The 16,913-nt window shown below is 41.9% G+C and overlaps 1 protein-coding gene across 1 annotated transcript; it reads left to right on the top strand.

Annotated features, from left to right (window-relative positions):
* Nucleotides 1–2,082: 2,082 nt before the first annotated feature.
* LOC104397100 (probable polyketide synthase 1) lies at nt 2,083–16,214 on the top strand. Its single transcript, XM_010007030.1, has 6 exons — nt 2,083–2,143; nt 3,521–3,674; nt 5,383–5,543; nt 9,869–10,072; nt 10,176–10,357; nt 10,656–16,214. The coding sequence occupies exons 1-6, from the start codon at nt 2,083–2,085 to the stop codon at nt 16,212–16,214; spliced, it is 6,321 nt and encodes a 2,106-aa protein (XP_010005332.1).
* Nucleotides 16,215–16,913: the final 699 nt, after the last annotated feature.

Here is a 16,913-nt window from a genome sequence, read left to right on the forward strand (position 1 = left end):
GAACCCACATTCTGCTCTGCCAGAAGAAGTTGGTGCCAGCAGTGACAAGAATGCTCTTTAGACACATGAAATAGGGGGATTCTCAGGTCAGCTTCAGATATGCCATCCTGTGCATCAGCCTAATAAGACATCAGAGAAGTGGGTTAATTCAGTTAAATCATTAAATAACCGCCAATAACTGTGTTTCTGTTACAAAGTCAAAAGAACATGGTATCAAACCTGGTGTCTTAAGGAATTTACTACTTCAGGGAAGTAGCTTTGAACTTTAGTCAGAGGCACTGACTAATCACATGATTTATTTGCTTTTGTTTCTTTGAAAGGCATTGGCAGTTTCACCACGTTTTGACACGCAATATTTGATTAGAAAACCTCAGCAAACCCTATATAAATGACTTCCACTGACTCAGCCTGTTAGTACATCCTACTGGGATGATACAAGGTAAGAATTATACAGCTCACTGGGTAATTGTATAGATGCCAAAGATTTATTTTCTGCCAGAATTGGAAGGTCCTTATTTTTCTATTATGTGCTATTTAAGTGCTACCTTACAAACAATGCTTTGTGATACCTTTGTGATACCTTTGTAATAAGAGTAACTCTGTTGCAGCTTTAGGTTAGCTATGAAATTAAAATACAAAATAGAAGAAACATAGAAATCCTAGACAATTTTGAAAGAACTAAAGGAAAACAGCATTTTAAAATTACTATTATTGGTAAAATTGAAAAAGATAAATAGATAACAAAAAAAAAAGAATATAGAAAATAGGAAAAAGAAAATAAGCTAGAAAGCCAGGTTCTGGTCTCCTTATTTTTGTTTGGTGGCCTTTAACTTACTCTGTCTTTGTTAATGATACTGAGAAGTAATTTTTTCAAAGTGTGAATCTGAGCAGTCATTTTTATTTTCATGTTTCAAAGCAAACCTCTAATAAATGATAACTGTGTGTGAGGCTGTAAAACAATCTGACCTCTGCTTGACACCCTTCAGTCCATAGCTGAAATAGGCTCTTTGAGACCTCTTGTAATATCACTGAAATTAGAATCCACCACCACTGCCAAAAATCCCCCAAAATCCCTTTTAACATGAATCTTTTCCTTTTTGTGGGTTGAAGCAAATTCAGGAGGACTGAAGGGTTCTTAGGTGGGCAGCCTAGTGAGTTCTAATTAATTGAATTTTTATCTCACAAATTCCCTTCCAGAATTAAGGGAGAAAAATCACCTTTAAATTCTGTACTGAGGTATTTAATTTCAACCTAAACAATTTTATTTTCTTTGCCATCAAATTTGTTGAAAAAATTCAAATTTTATTTTGAGCTGCTTCACAACAAGAGTTGTTTACCCTGTGAAGCTGCAAATGAGCTGAAAGGCCAGTTATTCCTAGGGCTGTAGTGGGGCTACCTGGAAACTGCATTGTCAGGAAGACAGATCTTCTATCTGCTGGTGGCTTTGGGTGTGGTCTGTGTGGGCTAGGCTCTGACTACAGGGAAAGCTGATTTAGACAAAAGCTGGACAGCCTTGGGATACAGAAAAACAACACTCTGAATAAGGTTGTTTGTTTTGTTTTGTTTTGTTTTTTTTCCCCAGGCACTTAACCAGGGTGTGGAAGACACATATTTTGTTCCCTCAGCTACTTGATTGTCTGTTGCCTGTTGGCGTGGTCTGATTTTAACCGGTAATTTCCAGAGTCTGTTTGGGAGATTGTTGTGAATAGGATAGAGACAGTAGAGCTGAAAGTGTGCCTTGACCTATGCACAGTTCACTTCTGCACACAAGAAGTGAAACAGGACTGATCTAGGGAGAGGCTGAAGATCAGATAAGCTGATGGTTGGAGTCTGGGGAATTTGTCAGGGATTTTCCTCTAAAGGCAGAGACAACAAAAAAACCCCAAAACGTGCAGCTCTGATCCCCTGTGGGGAGTGTAATTTCTCTTCACAACCATAAATAGATAATTCTAGACTAATCAAGCTTTGAACAAGTATGTGTGTTTGTGGGAAGTCACGTTTTTTACCTAATACTTATTTAATGATAAATGCATAATTGTTTGAGCTGGCTGACACTAATACCTGTATTGTGCAGTCCAGGAGATGGAGATTGAGACTGGAGATGAAATTGCTATTGTGGGAATAGGATGCAACTTTCCTGGAGGTAAGTTTTGGGTAAAAGCAAAGCAGTCTGCCGAATGAACATTGAAAAGCACAGTCACTCATTAATGTTGAGGTGGAGGAAAACAACACGTTCCTCCCTTACTTGGGAGAAGTTGTTACTGTGATACTTGCAGCATCTGGATAAAAGGTCACACTGTGGTGGGAACTAATTGGTTCAAATTTGTCTGCTGACAGGCAGACCTGCAGTGCTGGGTTTGGTCCGGGCATTGAGCTTGCGCACATGGAACTCACACAGATGAACTGGAGGGGTCTGCGATGATTTGAGCTTTCTGTGTGTGTGCTGGCTGGATGATTGTGCATTGTTGCAGGACTGTACCTCCCTAGGGATGGGACAGATCAAGGGCCTGTCAATGTAACCATCTCTGCTTGTAATATAAATAGGTTGGGTTTTACTAAAAGAAAACTTCCTGCTTTATTGCAGTATTCACCTTGAAAGGTGCCAGAGGAGAGAAGAGCTAAATAAATACAGCTCTGTCTCTGGTCAGACTCTGCCTCTTACAATACACCCCATGCTGCCTCTCACACAAGATGGGAAGCTGACCAGTAAAGAACTGACATTGCCTATGGTACTACAAGACAGCAGCCTGCATTACAGGAGTCTCATATTTACAATCTTAGTTACAACTAGGTCCTATGAAAGTGACAGTTGACTATATTGTGAGTTTAGATGGTTGACTGAGACTTGACAGCTGAAAACCTTTAGAAAGCTGTTGAAAGATGTCTAGGCTCTGGCTGCTGCTGTCAAACTGTCCATACTCTTTACATTAGATAGCTAAAGATTTTTAAAAATGCAGAAATAACCCAGGGAGCGCAATACAGTTCTGTCTTACAAGTTGGTGTTCAGTACTAAATGTGACCATGCTAGTCTCTCCCTGTGAGAAATGTTTATACTGCTAGTAACACAGGCTCAAACAGATTCCTCAGTGAAGCACATTTTACTTACGTTCTTGCAAGAGTAGGTGCCTAGCTTTCTTTCCTCAAAGGCTAAACAATGTTGTATAAGCCTTTGATTGTACCTTATTTCTAAGTAAACATTTCCTCTACAGTTACACCTAACGGAAGACAGCTTTATCTTCTGCAAAACCAATATTAATTCCTCTCACATCCATTTCCTTATTTTCTTTCCTGCTCTAACCACATTTCATTCCTGGCTTCATTTTGTCCATGATTAAACAGGTGTATGTGGTGCAGTGAAAACTATGTGGCCTGTAGCTAACTGTGGGCAAACAAAATGGCTCTGAATGTAGTGAAGTGCTAGTAAATATGTAGCAGGAGTCTCCTGCCTGAGGATTAAATATTGTTTTGTTGGAGAGAGGGAGCACATAATTTAATCTACTTTAAAACCTTTTTACAACAGGTGATGGAATTGATAATTTCTGGAAAGTCCTGGAGGAGGGCAAAAACTGCACAGTAGAAATCCCTCCTGAGAGATTTAATGTCAACGAGTGGTATGATCCAGATGATAACAAGCCAGGAAAAATATGTACAACACGAGCTGCTCTTCTCAATGAGTGAGTCTGTCACCATGCAGTACCATTTATTTCTTTTGTACTTAGAATAACATATCCAGCCTTTGAGAGGGTGCAAGGCACAGGGGGAGCTTATAAATGGCACCTAGGAACTGGCTTTCTTTTACATCACACAATGAACATGCAGTTGTCCAACTGCAGGAATTCCTGGTGTGTGACATCCATGTGGAAGTGTAGTTGCAGGCCATGTTGAGCCCATAGCTACATGGCTGGGAACACATATAACCTTTGATTGCATAATCAAACATGTATGTACATGGTCACCATGTGTTGAGATGTCACCTGTCATGTGACAAAGGTGTCTGCATTTGGGGTATACAGAAGTACACATGGACTATGCATGAGTATATACTGGATCTGAGGTGGGCTCCAGCCTGCCAAATAATTTGTACTCTCTGTAGTAGTACAAACTGTGGGGGAGGGTGGCAGAGTATGGATTCTGAGCTTTATGAAGTGCCTGATAAGTCTCCTTGAGTTTCTGCCTGAAAGTTATTAAGCTTTGCTGGACCTCAGGACCTAATCCTGTGCTTGAGGGTACAAGTAGCTCTAATTCAAGCAGGTGTCACCATTTAGAGAGAAAGTAAGGAAGTTTGGTTTTGCTGAGTAGTCAAGAAGGGGAATTTATGCTTAATTTGAGTGTTATGCTTGCTTGTAAACCTGAACTATTCATAATTTCATAATAATCTTGCTTTTCTCTTAGTTCTGAGTCACTTCCCCATAATACTAAGGGATTATGTATGTATCAGTATCAGGTAAAGATATTAGTGTAAAGACAAATCCTGGAGGAGCAACCTACAGTGCGAACCCCTTCACTTGTGTCCTCATGGCTTGTGTCAAATTATCCCAGAGATATGGGTACAGCTGCACAGGGGATATGAGTAATGCAAAGAACAGATAATTACAGTAAGATCAACATAAGCATCTTTTATTTTAAATCCATGTTCACCTTAAATCCTTAGGCTATAGACCTTTATTCAGTTGAGAAGTTCATATGCATAGAAGCAATCTTATGCCTCCTGAGAGTAATATTTAGCAGGTCTGATTGTAGGACCTAGAATTCCTTTAGTCCCATGGTAGATTTGATTTCTCCACTGAAATCAAGAAATGATAGAAGGCCACACAAATCTGGTCTTGGGATAAAAGATTAAGCCTGGACTCAGTCTTTTCTAAGTGTGGGCCTACTTTGAAGATTTTTTAAAAAGATAATCACACATATATGCATATAAAAAACATTTTACATTTATCTCTTGGAAGCATCTGAGCTGACCCTTTACTTAGTGGTTTTAAGTTGTAAAGCCATTGGCCCATATTACCTTAAAATAACTTAAAAGGCAATATTTGTTTAAAACTTGTTGGCTAAGACCACATTACAGCATGTGGGAATCTCATTCTGCAAATGTTAATAGTCTGAGGAGTCCTGTTGATACCAGTGGGATAACCACGTGAATAAAAATTTCTAAGAGTAGACTCATAACTCTGAAATGCAGAATCACTAATAAAAATACAAATCTTGTGGTGGGACATAAAATATCCTTGGCCTATACACATTTTCTTCTGAAATTCATAGAGGGAACTGTGACCTCTTACTGCTTTGCTTTTCATGAAATTGCAAAAAAAATGTGTACTTTGAGTTTTGAAGCAAACACATACTGTATATATATTGTATCATTTTCTGGTCTGTGTATTTTAGATTTAATTCATTTGACAACCACCTGTTTGGGATTAATAATATGGAAGCTGAACGCATGGATCCACAACAGAAGTTACTTCTAGAATGCACATACAAAGCTTTGGAGGATGCAGGAGTCCCTGTAGAAGCTGTCAGTGGCACCAAAACAGGTGTTTTTATTGGTAAGATGAAAACTTCATGGTAAAAAATGCCCATTTTAACTTCACAAAGATTCAAGTGCTCCTTCATAAACTTTACATACATATCTAGCACTGGAGAACATAAGGCTACTGTGCTACAACCCTACTGGTTATTTTGCTAAGGATTGCTAGGCTACTCTGGAAGTTAATTATAATCTATTTTAAGTGCTCCTTTTAGTGTCTTCAGCCACTGAAGTTGAAGAAGGAAACACTTAAACTGTCTGCTCAACCCAGCCCTTCCCAGGAATGATACTCTCAAGCCAGGCCTACACTTCTTTCCAGTATAAGATTAGTTAAGGTGTTTTGAGGGGTAAGATCCTTTTAAACTAGCAGAAATCCTCATGTAGTTATTAGTACAGTACCAAGCTGCTCTTGTCCAACTGCTTACCTCAGTACCTTGAAAAATGATGGAGAAGATTATACTGGGTGACATTGAAAGACTTAAGTGCATAGTGTGCCGAGTGAAGAACTGGGTGAATGGCAGGGCTCAAAGGGTTGAATGGGGCTACATCTGGCTGGTAACCACTCTCTAGTAGTGTTCCTCAGGGCTTAATTCTAGGGCCAGTTCTGTTCAATATTTTTATCACAGAATCATAGAATAGTTCGAGTTGGAAGGGACTGTTAAATGTCATCTAGTCTGATCCCCCTGCAGTAAGCAGTGACATCTTCAACTAGGTCAGTTTGCTCAGAGCTTGGTCCGACCTGACCTTGAATGTTTCCAGGGAGGGGACATCTACAGCCTCTCTTGTTCCAGTGTTTCACCGCCCTCATTGTTAAATATTTCTTCCTTATATGTAGTGTAAATCTACCCTCTTTTAGTTTAAAACCATTACCCCTTGTCCTACCACAACAGGCCCTTCTCAAAAGTTTGTTTCCATCCTTCTTACAAGCCTCCTTTAAGTATTGAAAGGCCACTATAAGGTCTCCCCAGGCCCTTCTCTTCTCCAGGCTGAACAACCCCAACTCTCTCAGCCTGTCTTCATAGGAGGAGTGCTCCAACCCTCTGATCATCTTCATGGCCCTTCTCTGGATTCACTCCAAAAGGTCCATCTCTTTCCTGCACTCCAGAGTTGGATGCAGCACTCTAGGTGGGGTCTCACTGGAGCAGAGTAGAGGGGCAAAATCACTTCTCTTGACCTGCTAGCCACACTTAGTCTGATTCAGTCCAGGATATGGTTGCCTTTCTGGGCTGTGAACACACATTGCCAGTTCATGTTTGGCTTCTCATCCAACAGTATCTCTAAGCTCTTCTCTGCAGGGCTGCTCTTAATCCTTTCATCCCTCAGTGTGTATTGATACTGGGGATTGCCTACCCAGCTGAAAGACCTTGCACCTTGTTGAACCTCATGAGGTTGCAGTGGGCCCAATTCTCAAGCTTGTCTAGGTCCCTGTGGGTGGCAATCCATCCCTTAGGCATGACAGCTGCACTACTCAGCTTGGTGTCAGTTGCAAACTTGCTGAGGGTGCACTCGATCCCATTGTCTATGCCACTGATGAAGATATTAAACAGTACTGGTCTCAGTAAGGACCTCTGAGGGACACCACTTCTCACAAATCTCAGTCTGGACATTGAGCTGTTGACCACTACCCTCTGGATATGACCATCCAATCGATTCCTCATCCACTGAACAGTCCCCTCATCAACTCCGTATTTCTCAAACTTAGAGAGAAGGATGTGTGAGGGACCATGTCAAAGCCCACACAGAAGTCTTGATAGATGACATCTGTAGCTTTTCCCTTATCCACTGATGCAGTCACTCCATCGTATAAGGCCACTAGGTTGGCCAGGCAGGAGTTGCCCTTGGTGAAACCATGCTGACAGTCTCCAATCAGCTCCCCATCCTCCATGTGCTTTAGCATGGCTTCTAGATGGATCTGACCCATGATCTTCCCAGGTACAGAGGTGAGGCTGACAGGTTGTTGTTTCCAGGGTTGTCCTTTCTACATTTAAAAAAAATGTTTTGGATGCAGGAGGTGGATGCACCACTAGTAAGTTTTCTGATGATACTAAATTGGGAGGTGCTGTTGACTCTCTTAAGGGACAAGAGGCCTTGCAGAGGGATATAGATATGGATATAGATATAGATATAGATAGGCTGGAGCATTATTCAGTCTTCAATGACATGAAATTTAAAAAGAACAAATTGCAGATTCTGCATCTGGAATGGAGTAGCAGTGGATACAAGTATAAACTGGGAGAGGAGTGGCTGGAGAGCAGCCCTGCAGAAAGGGATCTGGTGCATTAATACGGTATAACCAGCCAGCCAAAAGAGGTGATTGTCTTACTGTATTTAGCATTCGTGCACCCTCACCTTGGGTATTCTGTGCAGTTCTTGGTCCCACAATTTAAAAAGGAGGTGTCCAGAGGAAAGCAGCAACGCTGGTGAAAGTGCTGGAAGGCATGTCCTATGAGGAGTGGCTAAGGACTCTGAGTCTGCCTGGTTTGGAGAAGAGGAGACTGAGGAGTGAACTCTGCCTTCTACATCTTCCAGAGGGGAAGAAGTGGAGAGGGAGGTTCTGATCTCTTCTCCCTAGTTCCTGTGACCAATCGTGGGAATGGTTCAAAGCTGCTTTCTCTTTACAAAGAGAGTGGTCAAACACTGGAATAGGCTCCCTAGAGTGGAGTTTGATGTCCCCTGCCTGTCAGTGTGTAAGAGGCATTTGGATAATGCCCCTAACAACAAGCTTTAACTTTTGATAAGCCCTGTATTTGTCAGGAAGTTGGACTACGTGGTTGTTGTAGGTCACTTCCAATGGAACTGCTCTGCTCTGCTCTCTACTCTACTCTAGTCAAGGAGCTAGAAAACCAGCACATTTTTGCTGGTGTAACCTGTGTCTCATTTAAGAGGAGTTTTCTGGGATACTTAGGCTGATGTAACTATAAGACCAAACTGCTTGGATTACTTTCTAGTCTGAAACATACTCTTTTTTCACAGAGGAGACTTTTCCTTGCTGTCTGAGTAGCTGTACTGCATTTTCGAAACTTGTCAGTGGATTTGTGGATGCACTCTGTTTCAAGCATATGTGTTCTCAGAAAGAGGACTCTACTCCTCACACAGGCCCTCTCCTTTTCTATTTCTGTCTTAATTGCTGGTTCTTAGTGAGCAAACAAAAGATAAATAAAAAGCACTGGATGTAGCTTATGCCATGAGCTTTAACTTCGAACATCTGGGGAACTGAAGATAATGTTCTGTACATTTCTATCTTGGCTATCCTCATTGTAATTCTTAATATATCCATACTGAAACTAAACCAACCACTCTCAAATTGAGACACAGGTATCTACACAGGCTACACAGAGCTGAACTGTTTCATACAATTAGCTAAGCCGTCAGAATATGAGCTAAGCTATGCAGGTTGGACAGATAATGGATTGAGAGCGGCCCTGAGGAAAAGGACTTGGGGATGCTGGTCAGTCAGAAGCTCAACATGAGCTGGCAACGTGCACTTCCAGCCTGGAAAGCCAACCATATCCTGAGCTGCATCAAATGAAACATGGCTAACAGGTCAAGAGAGCTGATTCTTCCCCACCACTCTGCTCTCATGAGACCCTACCTGAAGTACTGTGTCCAGTTCTTGAGCCCCCAACACAAGAAAGACATGAAGCTATTGGAGTGAATTCAGAAGAGAGCCAGGAAGATCATCAGACGCATCTCCTGTGATGACAGGCTGAGAGAGTTGGGGTTGTTCATCCTGGAGAAAAAAAGGCTCCAGGGAGACCTTACAGAGGCCTTCCAGTACCTGAAGGGGGCCTACAGGAAATCTGGGGAGGGACTTCTTACAAGGGCATGTAGTGATGGAATGAGGGATAATAGATTTAGACTGAAGGAAGGTAGATTTAGGTTAGATATTAGGAAGGAATTCTTCTCAATGAGGGTGGTGAGACACTGGCACAGGTTGCCCAGGAAAGCTGTGGCTGCCCCCTCCAGGAAGTGTTCAAGGCCAGGTTGGATGGAGCTCTGAGCAACCTGGTCTAGTGGGAGGTGTCCCTGTCCATGGCAGGGAGGTTGGAACTGGATAGTCTTTAAGGTCCCTTTCAACCCAACCCATGCCATGATTCTGTGAAAGGCCTGTCATTTACTATGCCTGTAGAAATTTCAAGTGTTAGGTATGTTTGTGTAAGTTTGGCTCAGGAGAATTGCTGGGAGTTTTGCCTTTGACTTGTGTTGAAGCAGTTTCAGCACAGGAGCACCCATGCTGTGTAGTTCTCTATTAACACAGAAAACCAGAACACACTGTCAGGTTTAGACCTGTATATCCCTGTTGTTTGCTTGGGTTAACATGGCACTTATTTGATATTTTTACAGGTTTAATGAATCGAGACTATGAAATTGTAACGAGCAGAGCAGTGAGTGAAATAAATCATTATGATGGTACTGGAACAGCAATGAGTATTGCTGCTAACAGGGTCTCATTCACATTTAATCTGACTGGACCATCACTGGCCATTGACACTGCATGTTCATCTTTTCTTTTTGCTCTGCACTACGCCTCACGAGCAATTAAATCAGGTAATGGGACTGAAGAGATGCTGGACAAATAAATTAGGATTGCTACTGTTTCTGTCAATCATCCTGGACATCTCTACATGAGTATGTTTCTGTTTTACTGCAGGAGACTGTGAGGCAGCCATCTGTGGTGGAGTGAACTGCATAATAGATCCCCGCACCTTTGTATCTCTCAGTAAAGCAAAAATGATCTCTCCGGAGGGAATAAGCAAACCCTTCTCTAAAAAGGCAGATGGTTATGGAAGGGGAGAAGGCTGTGGTGTTGTTTTCCTCAAACCACTGAAAAAGGTAAGATTACTTGTAAGGCAGCCTAAAATAAGACTGGTTGCTTATCTGAATTTTCTATCTCCAGTTCTAATAATTACTTTGCCAGAAAAAAAATTTCTAATTAAAGCTTAAGATTAATGAACCACTTACTAAGCATTAAACATTTATTCACTTCCCCTATCATGAGAAAGTGATCGTGCATTTAAGAGTTAGTATTATACTCTCCCTGTTCTTGGCTTCGTTGTTTTGCTTTATTTTTTTCCTAGAGAGAAAAAAAGCATGAGATTATTAAAAGCAATGTTACCTTTTTATGAAACAGGCAATGGAAGACTACAGCAAAATCTGGGGTGTTATAAACATCAGTGCAGTAAATCAGAACGGCAGGTCCATGACACCGATCACAAGGCCGTCTCAGATAGAGCAAGAGGAGCTACTGCGCAGCATTTATGAAACTCGTGTTGATCCCTCGGCTTTGCAGTACGTTGAAGCACACGGCACAGGAACTGCTGCTGGAGATCCTACTGAAGCTGAAAGCCTAGGTAGTGTAATTTGTAAAAACAGGTCTTCACAAGCTCCCATTCTGAAAATTGGTTCAGTGAAAGGAAATATTGGTCACATTGAATCAGCTGCTGGAGCAGCAGGGTTAATAAAAGTGCTTCTGATGATGCATCATGGAAAGATTGTTCCATCCTTGCATTACTCAAAGGAGATAAGCAGCATTGATACAGAGAGATTAAACCTTGCAGTTCCCACAGCTGTAGAGCCATGGGAAGAATCTGGTGACTATGGAAGAGTAGCTGGCATTAACTGCTTTGGATTTGGGGGAACCAATGCTCACATTGTCGTCAGGCAGGTCAAGCAGCTAGAGCCTCTTTCTGCCTTTAAGAGGCCCCTTGAATTAGTTCTGCTATCAGCAGCATCAAGTAAGTCCCTTCAGATGACAATGGCTGACATGGCTGACCAGCTGAGCACAAGAAACTCTGTAACTCTCCCAAGCCTGGCTTACACATCTGCCTGCAGAAGAAGTCATGCCAACTATAGGTACCGAAAAGCTTTTGTCACAAATTCTCTCCAACACTTGAGGCAAGAGGTTATGTCAGCAGTGAGCACTGAACTTGCCATATCAAAGGTGGAACCACAACTGGTGTTTGTCTTCTGTGGCAATGGTGTAAAGCTGAAGGAGTTCAATGAGGCACTGCTGTACTCAGAGCCAGTGTTCAGAGAGAAGTGTAAGGAAATAGAAGCACTTTTTCAGAAACACACTCCCATCAGGCTCCAGCCAGAAAGAGGTCATAGCCCAAAGGATTTGTTGAATCCAGAGCTTTCCCAGCCCTTGCTTTTTACCCTACAAGTTGCTTTAGCTTCCCTTCTGAAATACTGGGGCATTAAACCAGTCACAGCTGTTGGCCACTCAGTAGGGGAAGTTGCTGCTGCACATTTTGCTGGGTACCTTTCCCTGGCAGATGCAGTCAAAGTGATTTATCACCGGAGCCGGCTGCAGGCAAAGACACCCAGTGGCAGAATGTTGGTGGTTGGAAACATCCCTGTTCAAGAGATCACTGAACATCTGCATCGCTACTCAGGGAAGGTGTGTGTTGCAGCTTTCAACAGCCCAGTTTCCTGCACCTTGTCTGGGAATTCAGACTCTGTGGATGCTGTCCAGCGAGATTTAGCTCAAGCTTTCAGCCAGAGAAACATCTTTCTTCATGTTCTTAATGTCCCAGCTGCATACCACAGCCCCAGCATGGATATGGTACTTGGGGAGTTGGAAGAGAACATACAGCCTTTAGAAAAACAGAAGGGGGAAATTGAAGTGATTTCAACGCTGACTGGGGTGGCTGCTTCTGAAAATGACTTTGCTCAGAGCAAATTCTGGGCCCGGCATGCTCGTGAGCCTGTTGCTTTCACTCAAGCCATCAAAACTGCAGCTGGAGACAGGGAAAATGTGGTGTTTGTGGAAATAAGTCCTCACCAAGCATTGCAGCGAAACATAAAGGAAACTCTAGGAAAAGGCACCAAGGTGTTCTCTGCTTTGCAAACTGATACAGAGTATCAGACACTCTTTACCCTGGTAGGAAAACTGTTTGAACTTGGATATAATCCCAACTGGCAGCACGTTTATGACGGGTATCAAAGTGTTCCAGTGGCCATTCCACGGTATCAATTTGATCGCAAAAAACTCATGGCCTGTCTGGATATTCATCAACACGCAAACCAAAGAAGTATCAGCTCCAGTCATCCTTTGATTTATAGCACAAACAGTGACAATGTGCAATTTGGCTGCCTGCTGTCCCAGGACACAACATCGTACTTACATGAGCACAAGAACAATGGGGTAGCTTTAGTCCCTGGTGCTTTTTATGTAGAGCTTGGTCTGGCCGCTGTGATGAGCAGCTCAAGACCTAGAGTGCCTCTGAGTACTTGCCAGATGAGTATCAGCTTTTCTGCTCCATGTGTTCTCACGCAGAGTTCCCAAGTCTTGAGTATCAAGCTGAGTCCACAAAAAGCAGCGACAACCTTTGAGATACTTTCTTCTTCCAAGGCAGTTTATGCTGCAGGCCAAGTTAAAAAGGGGCTGGAAGCTGTGGTGGAAGAAACCACCATCTCCTTCCAAGACATCTATCAAAGATGCAGGTCAGTGGTCAGCAGAGAGGAGGTTTATGAAGCACTGTCTCAGATTGGCTTTCAGTATGGTCCTGTATTTAGACAGCTCAGTGATGTGCATTACTGCCAGGAACTAAAGGAAGTTATAACAAGCATCAAGGTAAACAAAGAGATTGTCAAAGAGATGTACAACTACTGCATCCATCCAGTGCTGCTTGACTGCTTTCTGCAGATGACCACTATAATAACCTCAAGGATATTCCCGTCCGGAGCAGGCTTTCCTTCAGGAATAGGTAGCCTGGTGGTGCTCCGACCACTGGAGGAAGAAATGATGATATATATGAGAACAAACAAATCCATTGGGAACTGTCTAGAGGTTTGTGGATGCTTTATGGACAAACGTGGCTCTGTTTTGGTTGAACTCAAGCGTGTTGTCACCACTTTCATGAAGCAAGCATCTTCCAGAGACAGTGAATTCATGTTTGAAAACAAATGGAAAGAAGTCTCTCCTTCACAGGCAATTGTACATGTCGGGACTTTGCCCAGAGTCCTAGTGTTTGCTGACAAATTTGGGATAGCTGAGCAGCTAAAAAAATACTTGCATCCTGATTCAAAATATGTTATGTATGAAGACTGGGAAGCCCTCTTGGAAGGACACACAGAGAATAAAATGAGAGCAGAGGTGGAAGATTATAATGAAATTCTGTTCTTGTGGGGAATTCAAAAGTTAAATGAAGATTTCCCAAGCAAAGTGGTAGACAAACTGGCGAAGTGTTGTGAAGCCTATCGCCAAGTTATTGTGGCATTAAGAGCGAAAACATCCCACTGTTCAGTCAGAGTTATCACCTACAGAACAACAGAAAGAAATGTAGACAACATTAACTGTGGGTTTGCATTGCATGGCATGACCAGAACTTGTGTTGTTGAAGTACCTGAAATCACATTTCAGATGATTGACCTCAGTTCTTCCAGTTCCCTGGACATCTCAGTGCTAGCAGATGTTCTTGCAAAATTCAAAGGTATGGACTATCCAGAAGTTTGCATCAACCAAGGAAGAACTTTTGTGGCTGAAATCAGACGCACACCTTTTGTGGATGCAGGTAACAGTCAACCCATAAGAGCTTGGCAGAAGCCGGAAACATTTACTTTGTACACTTCTGATCCATACACAGCAAAAGATTTGTCTGCTGAGGTATCTACCAGCACTGTTACTCAGCTTGAAAGACAGTGTGTTGAAATTCAAGTTGATAAAATATGCCTCCACTCAGAAGATTATTATCCCATTAGTGTTTCTAGTCGTAACTTTGGTAATACACTCTACTGGAATTCACAAGCAGTAGGCAAACACAGACTTTTAGCTCTTGATTTCAGTGGCACAGTAACAGCAACAGGTATTGATGTGAAGAAAGTTAAAGTGGGAGATCATGTGGTTTCATGTTATCCAGCTGCTGCATCATCCAGAGTTCGTATTCCAGGAGGAGTTTGTTTCAAGGTAAAGAAATTCCCCTGCTTTCAGGATGTCCCTTGTGTATCATACTTTATCATTGCATGGGACATCTTCAGTCGGAGGTTACCCAAGGGGAAACAGGGCAGAACACTGGGTATTATTTCTACAGAGCCATCATCAGTTTTGTGCCATGTTCTTTCTGTGGCAGCAGAAGAGATGGGTTGGAGAACAGTGCTTGCAAAGCCCACTCCTGATAAGTTCCAGTATATAAACCTATGCAATGCCCTGATTGTTCTTCCTCCAGTAAACAAGCTGTCTCAGGAGGACCTGGCCCACATGTACTTTCTTAAAGATGTGGTGATAGTGTGTGGTAATCAACAGCCTGAATGTACCCAGAATGTCAGTGGAATTGATAATGAAAATATCTGCTTTCATATCCTTACGCTAAACAGCATTTTCCAGAAAGCATCTCTAAAGGAACTGCAAAAGGCTGTGCATGCATGGATCACTTCCATGGATGTGAATCGGTTTAGAGGTCTGTCAGGTTCTGTTTTTCAGCAGACTGAGAACTTGGGACGAGTGAACTCCATGGTGTCCTATTTTACCTGCAAATCTGTCCCGCTTGCCATACTGAGAAGGCAGAAGGACACCACCATGCTTTCAGATATACCATTGTCTGAAGCCCAGAAGAAGTTGTTTAAGCACAATGCTGTTTACATAGTAGTTGGGGGGCTCACTGGACTTGGCTTTGAAACAGTGAAATTCATAGCTGGGAATGGAGGAGGGTGTATTGTGATACTCTCCAGAAAAATTCCAAGTAATGAGAAGCAAGAAGAGATGAAGGCTTTGCAGCAGCAGTATGAAGGGAGCAAAATAGTGTTTGTGCAGTGTGATGTTGTTTCAGGCAGTGATGTTGAGAAAGCTTTCCAGTCCATTGCAAAACTTTTTCCAGGAACTCCAATCAAAGGTGTATTTCAAAGTGCTGTTGTTTTACACGATGGCCGTCTTGAAGTTCTCAACTTGGCTGACTTTCAGAAAGTGCTGAACCCAAAAGTAGCAGGGACGTTAAATCTTCATTTGGCTACCAGAGGCCAGGAGCTTGACTACTTCGTGTGCTACTCCTCTGTTGCTTCCTTTCTGGGAAATTCGAGCCAGGCAAACTATGCAGCTGCAAACTCTTTCTTGGATGTCTTCTGCCTCTACAGGAGGAACTGTGGGCTTTCAGGCCAGTCAATTAACTGGGGTGCTTTGAACCTCGGCTTACTGCACAATCGAAAACATATTCAGAACATTCTGGGATCCAAGGGCATAGATATTTTGCAAGTGCCTGAAGTTAGTGAATATCTCAGGAAGACCGTACTAATAAATAACCCACAGCAAGCTGTCATCAAATTTAACTTCCAAGTTATGTTGCATAATGTTTTAGCTCGGATTATTTCACTCAAAAGTCGCTTCAAATCACTTATATCAGAAGAATTTGGGAGCAGGCTTGAAACCTCTGAGGAAACTGGAGCCCAGGTTACTACCTTAATCAAATCTGAAGACTATGTCACCTCACTGGTGAGTGACCTCACTGGCTTGAGCCCGGATGAACTGACCATGAATACGCCACTTGCATCATTGGGCATAGACTCTATGTTAGCTATGACAATTCAGAACCGTGTCTTTCAAGAGAGACAGGTGGACATCCCTCTTCTGAAACTGCTTGATCCTCACACAACTCTGTCAAGTTTAGTAGTAGTTTTGAAAGAAACAAGCAATGCAAATGGAATAGTTGAGAAAAAAAATGCTGTGCTTGAAAGTGTAGAAAATGGGACCTGGCTATAGAAGTCTTCTTACTCAGGAACTGTGTAACTTTGAAGACACCTGGAGCTTTTGTAGTATCTCAAAATATGTAATTGCAGACAGGGTAGAACATCTGGTAATGCCCAATGTACTCTTCTACTTTGATCCAGAAAAACACATGAGGTTCTTCTGCCATTGCACTAGCTGTAGTAGTTTCAGTCAATTGTTTGACTTGTCACTTTCAGTATTTTTACCTTCATTTTTCAATATTTTAAACTGGAAATAGGTAGCTTAATACATACACATTTTCATTTGGTAAATTTGTATATTCAATTCACATTGCATTTTTCAAACCATATTAAAATCTTAATGAAAAAAGTATGTTTACGCTTTGAAATTATGAATGCACCTGCAAAGCAGCATAGGATTATCACGTTTTGTCACTATTATATTACAAATGTATTATCCTTTTTTAGAATATTATTAAATGTTTAAAATAGGGGCATCTTTTCGAAAGACTTCTAGATATTGTGTATTTCAAAGTGTTCTTCCTCTTATTTTTTTCCTTATGTCTTCAAAAATACTAAAAATTTCTCAGTTGCAAAGCACACAGTAAAGCAACTGTTTTTCTTTATTAATAAACCATTTTTATAAAAGCCCAAATAAACAAGAATAGTAAAAAAGTTTAAAAAGCAAAACCTAAATTGTATCTTTGTCTTACTTCAATTTTTTTTGTTGCTC

Source organism: Chaetura pelagica, unplaced genomic scaffold (genome assembly GCF_000747805.2).
Source record: "Chaetura pelagica isolate M959 unplaced genomic scaffold, ChaPel_1.0 scaffold17, whole genome shotgun sequence".
NCBI classification, from domain to species: Eukaryota; Metazoa; Chordata; class Aves; order Apodiformes; family Apodidae; genus Chaetura; species Chaetura pelagica.

Excerpts from the sequence above, each read along its gene's own strand:
- LOC104397100 (XM_010007030.1), top strand. The coding sequence starts at position 2,083 with ATGGAGATTGAGACTGGAGATGAAATTGCTATTGTGGGAATAGGATGC. Across the intron at positions 3,675-5,382 it reads CGAGCTGCTCTTCTCAATGA|ATTTAATTCATTTGACAACC; the intron begins GTGAGTCTGTCA and ends TGTGTATTTTAG. Across the intron at positions 5,544-9,868 it reads CAAAACAGGTGTTTTTATTG|GTTTAATGAATCGAGACTAT; the intron begins GTAAGATGAAAA and ends ATATTTTTACAG.